At 38.4% G+C, this 15,969-nt stretch overlaps 1 protein-coding gene across 1 annotated transcript in view; it reads right to left on the bottom strand.

Moving 5' to 3' along the window:
* LOC104910342 (lipoxygenase homology domain-containing protein 1-like) overlaps window positions 1–10,198 on the bottom strand; it is a 193,812-nt gene extending 183,614 nt beyond the window's left edge. Inside the window, 1 exon segment of the mRNA XM_010708935.3 lies at window positions 10,109–10,198. Within this exon segment, the coding sequence (XP_010707237.2) occupies window positions 10,109–10,198 (90 nt within the window).
* Between the last annotated feature and the right edge of the window lie 5,771 nt (window positions 10,199–15,969).

The following is a 15,969-nucleotide window of genomic DNA, read 5'->3' as shown; positions in this document are numbered from 1 at the left end:
ATCACCAAAAAATGTTCAGACGCGTGACTTAAAAGATCCACTGCATTCCTTCTTATACTACAAACACTCCACTTACTCAGAAAAAAAAGAAGGAATCATCGACTTTATAGTAAAATAGCATTAATAGGACTTGCTTTCTATTCTATTCTATAGCTATTATGAGAGCTAACACACAGATTATCACAGTCCTGTAACTCACAATATCCACACAAAAGCACTTTTCATTTGTACACACGGGCAGCTTGACTGGCATTCATGGAACTACTGAAATGATGTGAAAAGAATTTTGTCATAATATTTGGAGAAAATATGCTCTTTCTATATTTTGTAAACAAAAATCAGGGAATATAAAATTAGTTTTGAAAACGTAACAATGCAAAATGTGGCCACATGAGAAATGATTTCAGTGACAGAAACTGCAATTGCAACTGGGATTGAAGTTTTCTGTGTCGTTGTTCCCTTTTTCACTTTTAAATCTCCAGAACATCTTTGGATCTCAGTTCTGATACTAAACATTACATCTAACTTAAATATCCCCCTTGCTCTTACTATTTTATAGGAGTTATTGACCAGTCAATAGTTTGTTTTATTGATAAGGCTACAATTTTGCTCCTACTTTTTAAGAAACATTTATTTCTTTCATTGTGAAATGTTTAACAATTACAGAATTTTGTTGTAAATTTTATTTTAACTAAATCATCTACGGACTAAAATATAAATATAATTTACACATAAATTGACACATAATTGAGACAGTTGTGCATAAGGAACTGTATCTGAGTACATGAACTCAACTGCTAGTGTATAACTATTTTACTTTAAAATCAGTTTATGAAGTTGATAATTAAACTTTACTGGATTTGAAATAAATCTTGCTGTTGAACTTCTTTCCTTAGCTCTGAGGTACCTTCTCAATATTATTAAATGGTACACTTAAACCATTCATAGTAGATGTGCAGACTAACACAAGCTCACCATCTGAAGTATACATAGTAAAAAGAATCCCAGGCAACAGAGGGGCTGGCAGCTCTCTAGGAGCATTGCAGCCAGGCCCATAGGGACTCACTGCTTTGGCTGAGATTTTAGCTGAATCCTCCATGGACTCTGCTATACTGCCATCTTAAAGCATTTTAAATGTACACGTATACTCCCCAACCAGATTTTAACTGTGTGCTTCCTTGAGTTACTGTACAGAAATGGGAAGCTCTTCAAGTATTTATAGGGGAAATTCACTGCTTCTGTGAGATAACTGTTGCAATCAAATTCAGTGATTATATCAAAACTTGAGGAACAGGTAAAATAGTAATAAGACCTAATGCAAATGAAACACGGACAATTAGAGTATTAATGGCACAATGTAGCAACAAAGGCTAATTTATTTATTAAAAAGCAGTACACTACACATTCAGACGCAGGAAATAAATAAGAAATAAAATACGCTATGCTATGTGTACCTCAAGGAAGACCACCACACTTCCAAGTGTTGCCGGTTAACAGCTGAGATTACATTTGGAGGCAGTCGTTAACTACAACTCTTGCCTTTCAATGAAAGAAGAGGAAAGTGAATAGTATTTGGATTTATTTCTTTTGTTCTTTCTGAACATAGAGATCAACACATACAAAGGACCTACTTCAGTGACCACAGGTATCAATAATTTCTTTTTTCAAAGGGAGTTCTCAAGACAGTAGCACAGGGATGACCAATTCAAGTTCCCACATCTGCAGTTTGCCTGCAAAGCTATTTGATGTACATCAAAAAGGTCCAGGTCAAATACTGAAATCAAATACATGGACTATAATCCTTGGGCTAAAATAAAACTGAAGAGAAAAATTTCAAAGCCAAGAGAACACTCCCAACTCCAGAATTCTTTGGATCAGCCCAGGAAAGTATGACATCCAAATAAATTTTTTAATTTTTTTATCCTTACACTTTCTGATTTTGATTTATTACTCCTTCTCATCTTAGGACTTTACTTTAGTAACCAAACTGATTAAATGGTACAAGCACCTAAATATAACCCAATATTTTAAGCTTTGTTTTATAAGTCTTCACTGTTTCTCAAGATCAGAATCATATGCAGGAAACTGATGTGCAAGAAAAAAAAAATTGTGTTAGCAATTACATTATCACATTTGCTGATACATTCTTTTTTTTCTAGCACACAACTAGCATCCCAGGATGAGAAATGTAAGCAGTCTTTTTACAGGATTATCCTGAATCAGAGCAGGGTCAGAACTGTGTACACCGTGGCCCTCCCTGACTGGCAATCCTATGGCCTTTGAATGACATCTTTTGTTTAAGCTTGAGCCATATGGAACACTTAGCACCAGAGTATTTTTATCATTCCAGTATGAGTCACTCAATTAAAAAGGGCAGTAGCTATGCCACTTAAACTATTATTATTGACCTCCTGCCCCAAGAAAAAGCCAATAATACACTTTATATTTCCAACTCCCTTCAATCTCTTACACTTTTTTTTTTTTTTCCCCTAATTGGACTGCTCAGAAAGGTATGGAATAAGAAAACTGCTATCAAACTAAAAAGGAAATTATCACATTAGAGAATTGGAGACAGAGGCCCAGGTTAAGTTCCCTGTGGTGTGCCTAATTTTTACTGGAAAGGATGTAGAAATGTGCCATTATTAATACGTTACTACTGATAAGATTTCAAGCTACTGCATTACAACAGCATTTTAGTGCTTGATATACATGAACTTCTTATCAAGTTAATCTCTACAGACTCTTATTCATCTCCAACAGAGATTTGATAACCAACAGCTATGAATGCAGACTGAGAAAAAAAAAGTGTCTCCGGGTAGGCAAGCAAATCAAAATGAAATCAGCACCCTGCTCTTAATAGAATTCTAACTGGTTAGATGGATTACAATTCAAGGTCTGAAAACTCCTATTAGCTGTTCTGGATTTTGACCACCGAATCTCACTAAATTTTACCTAAATCTGAATTGGTTGTGCTCAGAAAATAGCCTCCTGTGGGAAATTTCTGGCCTGATTGTGCAAATTCTCCCATCAACTTCTAGTGGGCTAGAATTTCATTCTGGAGCATGTGGCTTAGAATCATAGAAGCAAATTGTAAGCTTGTCTATGACAGTGCATAGAATCATAGAATAACTCAGATTGGAAAAGACCTTCAAGATCATCAAGTCCAACCGCAGCCTAACTACCATACTACCCTAACACTAACAATTCACTGCTACATCGTGTCCCTGAGTATCACATCCAAATGGTTTTTAAACACATGCATGGATGGTGACTCAACCATCTCCATGGGGAGCTTGTCTCAGAACTAAGCATATAAACATTCTCTACTTAGTTTTCTTTATTTTAGCTATCTACTTTGCCTTGCTTTTGTAAAATACAACTGAAAAGGGATAGGTCATCTCTCTGCATATTTTCTAAGGTTAAGCCTCTGAAAAAAGCCACCACAGACTACATTTTGCTATACTTATTTTATGTTCAACATAATTCCTTGCACTGATATGTGTATGCTTACAGAGTATGTAAAATTCTTTGAACAGGATAAATCATGACTAAATTTTCTTCTTTTTTTCTGTCCCTCGTTTCTTATCCTACATTTAATTTTTTTTTTTTTTCCATTGAACACCAGCCTTCATGACCCACTCCAGCTCTTTCATCAAATTAATAAAAGCAACCTTAGCACACAAGGAATAAGTAACATTTCGACTAACCGCAGGTCTAATTAGTGCTGTCAGTTCATTCAATATTGACCTTTCCCCCGACTGGTTAGAAAGCTCCTCTGTGTAAAGTTTTATTGAAATTTTTACTTATTAAGACAATGTAGGCTTGCAACATGTTCCTCTTGTATGTTCTTCTATTATTTCAGTGCATTTATTATCAATCAATTTATTATTATAATTTCTGCATCTTTCAAAGAATACGGCCAAAGCAAAGGGTTAAGCATGAGTTCCTTGGCCAAGCTCTTAACAGTTTATTTTGAATATTAACCCTATGTGCCTCAGTTTGCGTGTCTGACATTGGCTGCAAAGACCCTTGTCAACCTTCATATTTCATAGAGACATTGTGAAGCATCAACTAAAGAAATCTCATGAAACTCCATCAGGGCAAGTGACTGAGAGGGACAGATCTGCTGTTCCTCTGGAGGGCAACATAAAGTTCTTTCCAGGCTCTGGTGTTATTTCCTTGATGGAGTTCAAAGATTGTGTAAGTTCATAAACTGAGGATAAGAAGGAAAAAGACAAGGCTTAGACATTTTATTCAGGTTTGCCTCCTAACACTGTAAAACTCTGATCAAAATTTATATCTTCAAATACTTGCTCAGATCTGATGCTGAGGCTCCTGAATTTTTAACAGTACAGTTCTACTGCTGAGCACGTGTACAACCTTACCAGCTCTGACAGCACTAAGCCACTTAACATCTTAGCCTTGGTGCAGTGCACAGCTTGTCACTGTTTTGCCATCTTGCCTGAAGAAACCTGACCACCTCTTGCAACAGTACACGCAGCAAGCTGTCACCCTCCTCACATCCTCTGGCTACTATCACTCTTACAACTCTGAAGGGCTGGTTCACTGTCTGATTTAGAGCAGGGATTTAAGTGCATGCATATCAGTTTTCAAGACACACAGCAGGAGCACGAAGCTAAGCTTTGTATGAGAAAAAGCCCAACCTGCATAGAGCTTCTAGTTCTACAACAGACTTCCCAACTACAAACATCCCATAGTGAGAGAGAACTCCAAACCTGGGCTTAGATACCCATTGATTTGTCAACCATGGAAAAATATGAATATGAATACTAATCTGAAGACTGCAACTCACCATGATTCAAGCCAACTTATCCAACTCAAAGCTAGGAATTCCCAAAGAAAACAAGCTGACCAACTCTAGTATTGCATCCCTGTGCCAGTATCCTTGATGAGTCTAGCTTACTCAGTTTGGCTAAACACAGGTATAAGCAAAAAGTACAGAGAAAATACAGGTACAGAGCATTGTGAGAATTATATATACAGAATTATATTTGACTGTCTTACTTGCAGCAATACACAAACTCTACATAGATCAATCTTCTCATTCCCTGGCTTGCTTTGTTAGTGGGGGTTCCCTCCACCCAGGTGCAAGACCTTGCACTTAGCTTTGTTGCATCTCATGAAGTTCTCCTGGGCCCACTGCTCAAGCCCATCTAGATCCCTCTGGGTGGCATCCCATCCTCACTATGCATCTACTGCACCCCACAGCTTAGTGTCATCAGCAAACTTGATAAGGGTGCACTCAATCCCACTGTCAATGTCAGTGATTAAGATATAAAGAAGTACTGGTCCCAGCATTGACACCTGTGGGATACCATTTGTCACTGATCTCCATCCAGACACTGAGCCATTGACCACCACTTTCTGGACCCAATCCTTCAGTAAGTTCTTCATCCACAAATATTCCACCCATAAAATCCATATCTTTCCTATTTGGAAAGAAGGATTTTGTGGAGTACTGTGTCAAAGGCCCCTTACTAAAGCCCACGCAGTTGACATCAGTAGCTCTTCCCTTGTTCATTGATGCAGTTGCACCATCACAGAAAGCCACTTAATTGGTCAAGCAGGATTTACCCTTGGTGAAGTCATGTTGGTTCTCCGGTGTCCCCTCCCTGCCTTCCATGTGCCTTATCATAACTTCCAGAAGGATCTCTTCCATGATCTTCCCTGGCACAGAGATGAGATTGACAGGTCAGTAGCTCCCGAGATCATCCTTTTTACCTTTCTTAAAAATGGATGTCATGTTACCTTTTTTCCAGTCACCAATGATTTCACCTGACTGCCATGACTTTTCACATATCATTGAGAGTGGCTTGGCAACTACATCAGCCAATTCCCTCAAGACTCTGGGATGCATTTCATCAGGACCCATAGATCTGTGGATGTTCAGGTTTTTCAGGTGGTCATGAACCTAACTTTTGCTAATGCTGGGAGGGGCATTGCTTCCCCAGTCCCCTCCTACCAAATATTTTTTTTTGAGGGCTGCGTGACAAGTAGTTATCAGAGAAGACTGAGGCAAAAATATTGTTGAATACCTCAGCTTTCTCCTTGTCTGTTGTTACCAGCTTGCTTGCGTCACTCACTAGGTGGGGTACACCCTCTCTTCAACTTTCCTTTTCTGGTTGAGGTATCTGTAGAAGCATTTATTACTTTTCTTGTCACTCCTTGCCAAGTTTAATTCAAGCTGTACCTTGGCTTTCCTGACCTCCCCCCTACAAAGCCTAGCAGCTTCATTATACTTCATCAGTACCTGTCTCTGCTTCCACTGCCAGTACATTTTCTTCTTGCTCTGTAGTTTGACCAGCAGGTCCTAGTTCAGCCACGCTAGTCTCTTGCCTTCCTTTATATTTTTCTTCTACCTTGTACTATCTGTTTTAAACACCTCCTAAACATCATGATTTTGGAGCTACGTTTCTCTTGAGTCCAGTTCCACTCTAGTTAGTATTTATACTGCTCTCATCATCGCATATTTCTAGCAGCTAGCAATCACTGGTGGATTTTATCCTCATAACATCTCCATGAGATAATACTGACCTACCCTTTCCTGTGTAAAGGACTGACTGAATGGCATAGCCTGGTCTAGTGCCTGTAAATCAGGAAATAAACCCATCAGTATTACAAAATAAACCAGTGCAAGAGGACCAGTTATCCTTGACTACTGTCTTCAGATTTTGTGAGAAGGACAATGAGGAAGAGCAGCAGTCATTCCTTCTTTTTGCAATTACAGCCATCTGTGTCTTTAGGGATGCAGAAGACAGCATAAGGCTTTGGAGAGTAAAAAGCTAATGTAGAAAAACAGAGCCTATTCCAGAGCAAGCTCTAGTTAGAATCAAAGTCCTTGCCACTGTTACTCTCAATACTCTCTGTATTAGGAAAGCAACTTATAAAAAGTCAATGGAATACTGCTGAAATAAACCAGTATTTGCAAAATATCCCCTGATTGGGTCACCAGCCAAGGTCAACCACAGCAATCACTCAGGAATGGTGACAGAACAATAGACCTGCTGCACAGAGCAAACTAGGCACTGGGGCTCTGCTTCTATCTCAACAGATAAGCAATTCTTGGGACTTCAAATAAATCACTGGCAACAGTTAGCGGAAAGAAGGATGTCGGATAGATCTCCTCTCATGTTTTTCTTAGCAGACTGCCACAGGGAAATACTCAGATGCTGAACAATGTCTGTTTACTTAGAAGAGCCTGATCTAAAAAGAAGTGACATAGTATAATCTGGTCACGCAAACTGTCTCTAAGCAATTAGACTGTCTTATTGGTTTAATGCTATTTTAGGTTTATTTTTGCTTTTGGGAATTAGACTTGATCCTTGAAAAATACTGTATGTATTATGCAAAGTTGTACATCTATTTATCATGGTATCACAGCTTACTGTAGTTACCATAAAATTTATCTAAGATATATAACCTCAAAATGAACTGAGGTACTCAGCACACTTTTAGAACCACATAGAAAAAAAATATTATAGGCATTGTTCAGTATGTTTTCCAGATACTAATCTGTAACATTTATCTCCTTTCAGAAAGACAGCAGGAAAAATTAGTTTTGTGTGGCTTCATTTCAGGTCTAAAAAGCAAATTTTCATTTCGTTTAGATGTATATCTTTCTTTTTACTGCCTTTGATGCTTTTCAAATTACAAATTTTCACAGGCTTTTTTCAAGTAATTTATATTGTCAGATAATTTTTAACATACCAAGATTTATTTATACTGCAGTAAATAACGACAAAATTATTTGCAGTGAAAAGAAGTATATTTAGCAAAACATAAAATAATCATAGAATAATTCAGGTTGGAAAAGTCCTTAAAGATCATCAAGTCCAACCACAACCTAACCAAACTACCCTAACAGCCCTTTGCTAAATCATGTCCCTGAGCACCACATCCAAGTGGTCACCGTCCAGGGATGATGACTCAACCACCTCCCTGGGGAGCTTAACAACCCTTTCTGTAAAGAAGTTGTTCCTGATATCCAACCTAAACCTCCCCTGGCACAACTTGAGGCCATTTCCCCTCATCCTGTCACCCATCACCAGTACGAGGAGACCAGCCCCACTCTCACTGCGTTCACTTTTCAGGTATTTGAAGAGAGCAATAAGTCTCCCCTCAATCTCCTCTTCCCCAGTCAAAATAGACTCAGTTACTTTAGTCATTCCTCATGGTGCATATTCTCCAAGCTTTCACCAGCCTTGTTGACCCTTGGACCTGCTCCAGCACCTCAATGTCCTTTCTGTACTGAGGTGCCCAAAACTGAACACAGTACTCAAGGTGAAGCCTCACCAATGCGGAGTACAGGGGCAGGATGACTTCCCTAGTCCTGCTCACCTCACCATTCCTGATACAAGCCAGGATGCCATTGGCCTTCTTGGCCACTTTGGCACAATGCTGGCTCATATTCAGCCGACTGTCCATCAGTACACCAAACACAGAGTCACAGAGGCAAGGAGGAGACAGTACTATTTAACAGCAATATGTGTATATTATACAAAAGAATCCGATTCAAAACCAGTTGTCTTCTTCTGTGAGAACCACTTCTATCAGCTTGGCAACCTGACAGGCTAGACAAAAGCCATACCCAATGCTGCATGCACACATGCACACACAGTACAACAGAAAAGCTGGAAGAGATCTCTAAGATCATCTAGTCCAACTGTCAACCCATCATCCATATCCAATAACCATGTCCCTCAATGCCACATGTTCATATTTATTAAACACTTCCAGAGACTGAGACCACTCCTCTGGGCAGCCTGTTCCAATGCCTCACCACTCTTTCTGAGAAGAAATTCTTCCTCATATCCAACATGAACCACTTCTGGCACAGTTTAGGGCTGCTGCCTCTCATCCTATTGCTGTTATCTGGCAGAAGAGGCTGACCCCCCACCTCACTACAATTTCCTTTCAGGGAGTTGTAGAGAATGATAATGAAGAGCCTCCTCTTCTCCAGACTGAAAGATCCCAGCTCTCTCAAGCCGCTCCCCACAAGACCTGTACTTGAGATCCTTCACTGCTTCATTGCCCTTCTCTGGACACACTCCAGGACCTCGATGCCTTTCTTCTAGTGAGGGAACCAAATCTGAACACAGTACTCAAGGTGCGGACTCATCAATTCAGTTATGGAGGGACAATCGCTTCCTTGCTCCTGCTGGCTGCACTATTTCTGATACCAGATAGAATGCCATTGGCCTTCTTGGCCACCTGGGCACACTGTTGGCTCATGTTTAGCAGGCTGTCAACAAACACTCCCAGATTCTTTTCCTCTACACAGCTTTCCAGCCACTTTGCCCCAGGCCTGTATGTAGCATCACATGGTGTTCTTGTGATTAAAGTGCAGGACCTGGCACTTGGTCTCACTGAATCTTGAACAATTAGCCTCAGTCCACCAATCCAGCCCTACCCTGATCCATCCGTAGGGCCTTCCTACCCTCTGGCAGAGCAACGCCACCTCCCAGATGCTGAAATCTAAAAGTGAAAAAAGTGATTCCTTAAATTAATGCACTTTGAAAGAGATTAATGTACTCACTGAGAAAAAGAATCATATTTACGTGCTCTGCACATCCTAACAATAACTAAATTTATATCCTGTTGCAAAATTACAAAATTTTGATAAAGGAAATCAACACGCTCTTAAGTATACTATCAGTTTATTCAGTTAATTAAATACAGGCATAAGTCCTTCTTTACACAGAAGAGCAAGTACAGTGTAAATGCCTACACAAATATAGAGCCACATTACATGCAGCAGTCACAAATACCTCCAGCTAGTCAGATCACAAGTTTTCTTTCCTCTTCCACAGTGTACGCTTTCTGAAAATTAGGGGTCTGCCAAGTCACCCTATTTTTAGATCAGTATTTATAAAGATTGAAGATTAAGTCAGAAATTTTGGATATCTCCTTGGAAGAAAAAAGTTTTTTCTTCTCCACTTTTCAAGTAGAGTCACTGTTTAATTTTCAATCATTCGTAGACTCTTTAAATAGGTAGTCAATTTATTTTATTTCTTCTATCAGCGCCCTTTGACTCTTATTTCCTAACATTCTTTTTGAAATTTCACCACCATTAGCCACTCTTCCCTACTGTGGTTGTGAATTTTCTTAATTCTGCATACATCAGAGTTCTGTTGAACTTTGATTTATCTTCAATCTTCAATAATTCAACTTCATCCATAGTCCATAGGCTCCCATCCACATTACATGCACTACTAATATGTAAGATATACCCCTTAATATCTTAAAGTTGAAGAATGGGATCGTGCAAGGGATAATGAGGATTCACAAGTAGTCTTCTGAATTCAAATTAAAGCATGGTTAACAATTAATATTAAAGGCTATCTTTTAAAGGCACCAAATTGTTTATACATATATATATATATATATATATATTCGGATAAGCTACATAAATGAATGTTGTTAGAGAATGAAACAGCTTTTATATGCTGCCAAGTCCTAAGGTTTGCTACTTCATTTGCAGTAGTTTAGACAGTGCTATATTTTATGGTGTATGACAAAGATATAGTCCCTTTACTAAGTGCTCTCTTTAACACTGAAGATAGGTGAGCTCACGCATCGGGTATCAGTGACAAGGTCTTGGCAGGGGAGTGCTACAGGGGTGGCTTCTGTGAAGAGAGGCTGGGGTTTTGCCCCATGACAGAGGGAAGTGCTTCCAGCTGGCTCCAGTTGTCTCAGGAGCCATGCCTGTGGTGCCTCTGGGATCGTATATTGGAAAAAAGGAAAAAATGCTGGACAGGTGAAGAAGGATGGGCAAGCAGAGAAAGAGACAGCACTGTGAGCACCAAGGGCAGAGAAGGAGGAGGTGGTGCCACAGGCTGCCAAGCGGATGTCCAGCAGCTCACGGCACACCCCTTGCTGGAACAGAATCTTCTGTGGTGCTGCAACACATGGACAGACCCCCACAATGGAGTGGGGGGGAGGTGCAAGGTGGAAAGAGAGGCAGAGAGGAGCCGTTGTAGACTCCGAGCTGTTGTTCTAGTGTGTTTATCGCTATTCAAATCTATTTTAGCTGGCAACGAATTAAATTAGTTTTTCCCAAGTCAACAGAGCTTTGCCCAAAATAATAATCAGTATGCAGCTTTGTTGTTTTTACCTCAAACCACAAGTTTTCTCATCCTATTTCCTCCACCTGTCCTTCCAAGGAGGGGAGCAGGCTCTTGGCCCTTCACCACAGCTCACCCAGAGAAACACAGACCCTTACCTTCAGAAACTGCAGCCTCTCATTCCTGCAATCAGTCTAGGCAAAATCAAAATGTTCCATATTAACTACTGTCTCATAAATATTCCTTTTCAAAACACCCTGCCTGATAGCAGCAGGTGTAGATAAGAGAAAATAAGGTTGAAAATACTTTTTGCCTTGGTTACCTTCAAGGGATTAGAGCTGAAATCCTCATTCTTTTAACTGCAAGTTTTTAGTCATGGTGATATTTCCCCCAGTACTGTCAGAGTTCAGAAATCAACCTGCAAACTGACACAAACTGTGTACTTCAGCCAAGTAAGCTCATTCAAGTAAGTAGAGCTAATAGTGGGACCAAGAGTTTATAACCTCAGGCCACATAGCTGAAGTTGAAAACTGTCTGAAGTGAAGCCATTTAAAGGAAAGAAACCGTTCAGTGCATTTCAGAATCTGAAACTCACAAACAAAAAGAATCACCAAGGTTGGAAAAGACCTGCAAGATCATCCAGCTCAACCATCAAACATCTTATTCTTATATTTTCTAAATGAAATTTCAGTTTACTGCTTTGAAGATATTTTTTTTGCTTTAGAAAATTAACATTTTTAAGATAGTAAAAATAAAATATCGCAATAAGAAAACACACCAAATCATTCAAGTAAAATATTTCAAACCCAGAGCTTTTTCCTCTTGATCTGATCTCAGCTTCCTTTTAAATTCCTTTGTGATTTTAGCTCTGGCTTCACCGAAAATGAGAAAAAAAGATGAAATCTCAAGATGGAAAAAGAATGGGAAAAAGCTGTGTTTAGAATTTTAGGCAGTCAGCATAATGATTACTTCTGTTTTTATAACATCAGAAACCAGAATATAGCAACTGACTAACTGGTAGACTGCCACATGCCAGATGATTGACATTGCTGTCCTAATGCCTGGGGCCTCATGGCAAATTGCTCCAGCAGTAGATGAAGTGCATTTTCCAATGATATTATAACCATGTCATTCAATTAAAGTCTACATACAGTTCAATAGTACTGATGCATAAATAACTCAAACATGATTTTAAAAGCACATACTTATAGTAACAGAGATGCTCAAAAGAAAATAAGCAAGTGCCAATCAGTATTGAAAGTACTCTCATGAAAAACTTACTGCATTGTTGAATGACAGATTAACATCTTTATGTTGGCAAACAAGAATGTCTCTTGTATGAAAAAAGTGCCTGTCAAAGCACTTCTTCAATCCTATTCTCTTTGCAACAATGTAAGTAATTAGACAACATATTGCAATTAAAAAAGGACTCCCCTGATATTTAAAGTAAATTGATTTCAAGGCCACATGAAACCAGTGCGTAACCAGTAAGTATCCACCTAAGAATAAAATTTAGCTGTTACATTTGCTTTAAAGTAATCATAGCTATGTCCAAAATCTTTATAAACCAAAACACCAATTTAATGAAAAATCCAGTCTACTTAATATTATATTTTGATCACAAATGGTTTAAATCATTTTATATTTTTAAAAATGGTAATTCTAAATCATTAAAGAGTTCGTTCATTCTTTATTTATAGGTGGTGTATTCTACTCAAATCATTATCTCCCACAAAGAAATAAATGAGAAGATGTGCAATAAGAACAACTTCTCAGTCCAGAATCCTCGTGTGAGCTCAATGGACAAGTACAGAGCAGAAAGTCTTTGCGCTAATGTTTTTTATAAAGTCGTAACATCATATTTCCTAAGCTTTTGTCCCATCATTAGTATTCTAATGTAGAAATTCCTATGACATAACTATTCACAAAAGAGAGGGTTATATCAGAACACGCTGCTCCATGGGACAGAAAAGACCACAAAGCCCTGAGAGATGTGACATGAGGGAGTGATCACATCCATACTAGGAAGATAAAGCTAAAGAAAATTCACTTCAAGGAAAATAAATTTTCGATATAAAATCTGTATAAGTAAAATTAGTCAATTGAGTTTATCTCCAATTTCCACTGTTCCTTTACAAAAATCAGTTGAGGTACCACAGCTGAATTTGGCTTAGTGCTTCCAAGAGCTCTCTGTTAACGTCTAAGAAGCAAAGTGATTCGTAAAGCATAAAGCCTGCAATATTTCTGGGATACATTCTATTTCACAGTGCTCTTAGTCCCCAACCTCTGACAAAAAGGCACTTTAAAACACAAATCTGATCAGTTTCATTTCACAGTCATTTGGGATTCTGTATTTGCTCATTTTTTAATATCAGATTGACAGAACAGCTGCAAATAGGCACTTTTGAAATGCCATATAAAATCATTCATATCACTTCATCAAGTAAGATATTTATAACTGATGACAAAGTTGCTCATGTGCAACTGACTAATGCCGTCCCCCACCCATAGGTTTTTTTGCAATGCCTCATATCAGTTTGGCTTTGGTAGCAGAGCCTTATCTACGAAACAAACCCATCAGTTTCCGGACAAAAATCTGGAAAAAGATTAGCTCCCTCCCTGCTGAGATAAATCACTTCCCTGTGTTTTTACTTGCAGACTTTAACATACGAGATCTTTTACTCTGACTAGATCTATAAAGCAATGTGAGTTTCAAGATAACTAACACTTGCCTGATATAAACTTAAAACCAGCAATTGGTAGCATTACTCTTTAACAGCATGTGAATAAAGTAGCAACTATTACTTGTTTTGTATTTTTTATAAGCAAATAATTGTTTACTTGTTTCACAAGTTTTTAATTAATTATTTTTTTTTGAACCAGACAAAAAGGAAGAAAAGACATGCATGTGTTCAGACTAAACCAACAGTTTAAGTTTAAATGATAACTGTTTGTACTGCAAAGTTGTAAATGTACATATATGATTCTATGTGTGAATATTATACTACAAACACAAATTCCACAAACCTCTAGAAATATTCCAGCTCTCTAACTCCCAGGGTTCCAGTGCAGATATCTTTCTCTACTTCAGTGAAAGCTGTGCAAATTCTTGAATTTTAAAGGTCATTGTCCTTCATTTTTTAAGAGTTCACTGTTCAAAAATAGATGCTAAAAGTTAAACTAGAGGCAACAGTCAAATGTTCTAAATTATACATAATGAATATAGATAGAATACACTTCTTCTATATATATTTACTTTATCAATACAAGAATATTGCTCTTATTTTCAATAGAGAGTGTCAATTAATTCCTTTATATCTGACTAAATTTTCTGTCCAGTAAAAATTCATTTATTCATTACAAGTGTATCTTGAGAACAAGCAGATATCAGATCATTATAAATAGACATTGCACATACATGCAGACTCCACGTATACATGATCTGCACATTTTTCAAATTGAATGTATAGAATTGCATACACATATTCAACTCAAAAACCTGATCATGTCTCTTTCCCAGAATTTCATAACCCGTCTCTTACCAGAGATAAATACCCTTCACTTCACAGCCACATCTTATTCACGTCATCATTTTTTGTCAGTATGTACATTTGTGAACAATGGTCGAGAAAGAATCATAGAACCATTAAGGCTGGAAAAGACAGCTGAGATCACTAAGTGCAGCTGTGATCCCATCCCCACCATGCCCACTAACCGTGTCCCTCAGTGCCATATCCACATGGTTCTTGAACAACTCTGGAGATCATTATAAATAGACTTTTAAGGCATAGTTTATAAGGATTTTGGCTTAGAATCACATAACAGCTAAATTAAAAGACATCTCGAGATCCTCTGGTCCACCCAGGGCAGGGCGCCCAGGCCCAAATCCAGACAGCTTTTGGAGATCTCCAAGGAGCCGCCTCTGGGCAACCCCCACCATTACTTGTTCATTCCCAGAGGAAAAATAAAATATTTTCTCTTCTGTTCCAGTAGAATTTCCTGCATTTTCATTTATACCCATTACCTATTGCCATTTCACTAGATATGCTCAGCAGAGTCTAACCATCATCTTCATCCCATCAGCTACTTATATGCAGTGACAACATCCCTCCTGAGTTTTCTCAAGGCTAAACAATCCCAGCTGTCTCTCTACCTCTCCTTGTATGTTAGATACTCCAATCCTTTAATCACCTTAGTGACCCTTCTCTGCTGGAGTGACTCCAGGACATTCATGCCTCACTCGTGCTGGGAATTGTTCTTCTTCTTGTACTTTTTGCCTTGTACTTTTATATTTAGAAAGATGTATCTCATACAAAATACAGCAGAGTAAACTTTGCTCCTAAGGTTTTTACCCCCTTAGGCTACAAAAGATAAAAGCTCTTGGCGAGATAGCTGGTAGAATTTTATCCCAGGAAGTAACTGAAAGGAAACAAAAAATATTGAAGTAATCACAACAATACAGCAGAGCACACTGCTTTAAGCCATTCTCTTGTTCATCTGTGTCCAGGCAACAGTTTAGAAGGGAGGTAATACATTTACTTGTCCTTTGCTGCTGCAGATATATCATCAGGTCAGGGTCAAGGTTCCAGGATAACAGAAACAAGCAAAGAGTCAGATCTGCCTGAAGTGCAAAGTGAGGAGAGATTCTCTCTCCATTGGTGCTGTAGTGTTCTATTGATAACCTCAGTAAGCCATCTGGACACTTTTCCTTGTAATGAAACAGTCTTATTTCTTTAATTTTTTTTCTGTAGAACAGAGGCCAACTGCTTAAAATCACATTCTAAGTCCCAAATATATTTTGGTTTGTCTAGAGATGGCTTGTCTAAAGTCTTTTCAATTTATCTAAAGTCTTCTGGGGCAAAGTGGTAATAACTGTACAGTTGTA

The sequence above is a fragment of the Meleagris gallopavo genome, chromosome 3, assembly GCF_000146605.3.
Source record: "Meleagris gallopavo isolate NT-WF06-2002-E0010 breed Aviagen turkey brand Nicholas breeding stock chromosome 3, Turkey_5.1, whole genome shotgun sequence".
In the NCBI taxonomy this organism is placed as follows: domain Eukaryota; kingdom Metazoa; phylum Chordata; class Aves; order Galliformes; family Phasianidae; genus Meleagris; species Meleagris gallopavo.
The sequence above is the reverse complement of the archived record's forward strand: the minus strand, read 5'-3'. Positions and strand labels throughout refer to the sequence as shown.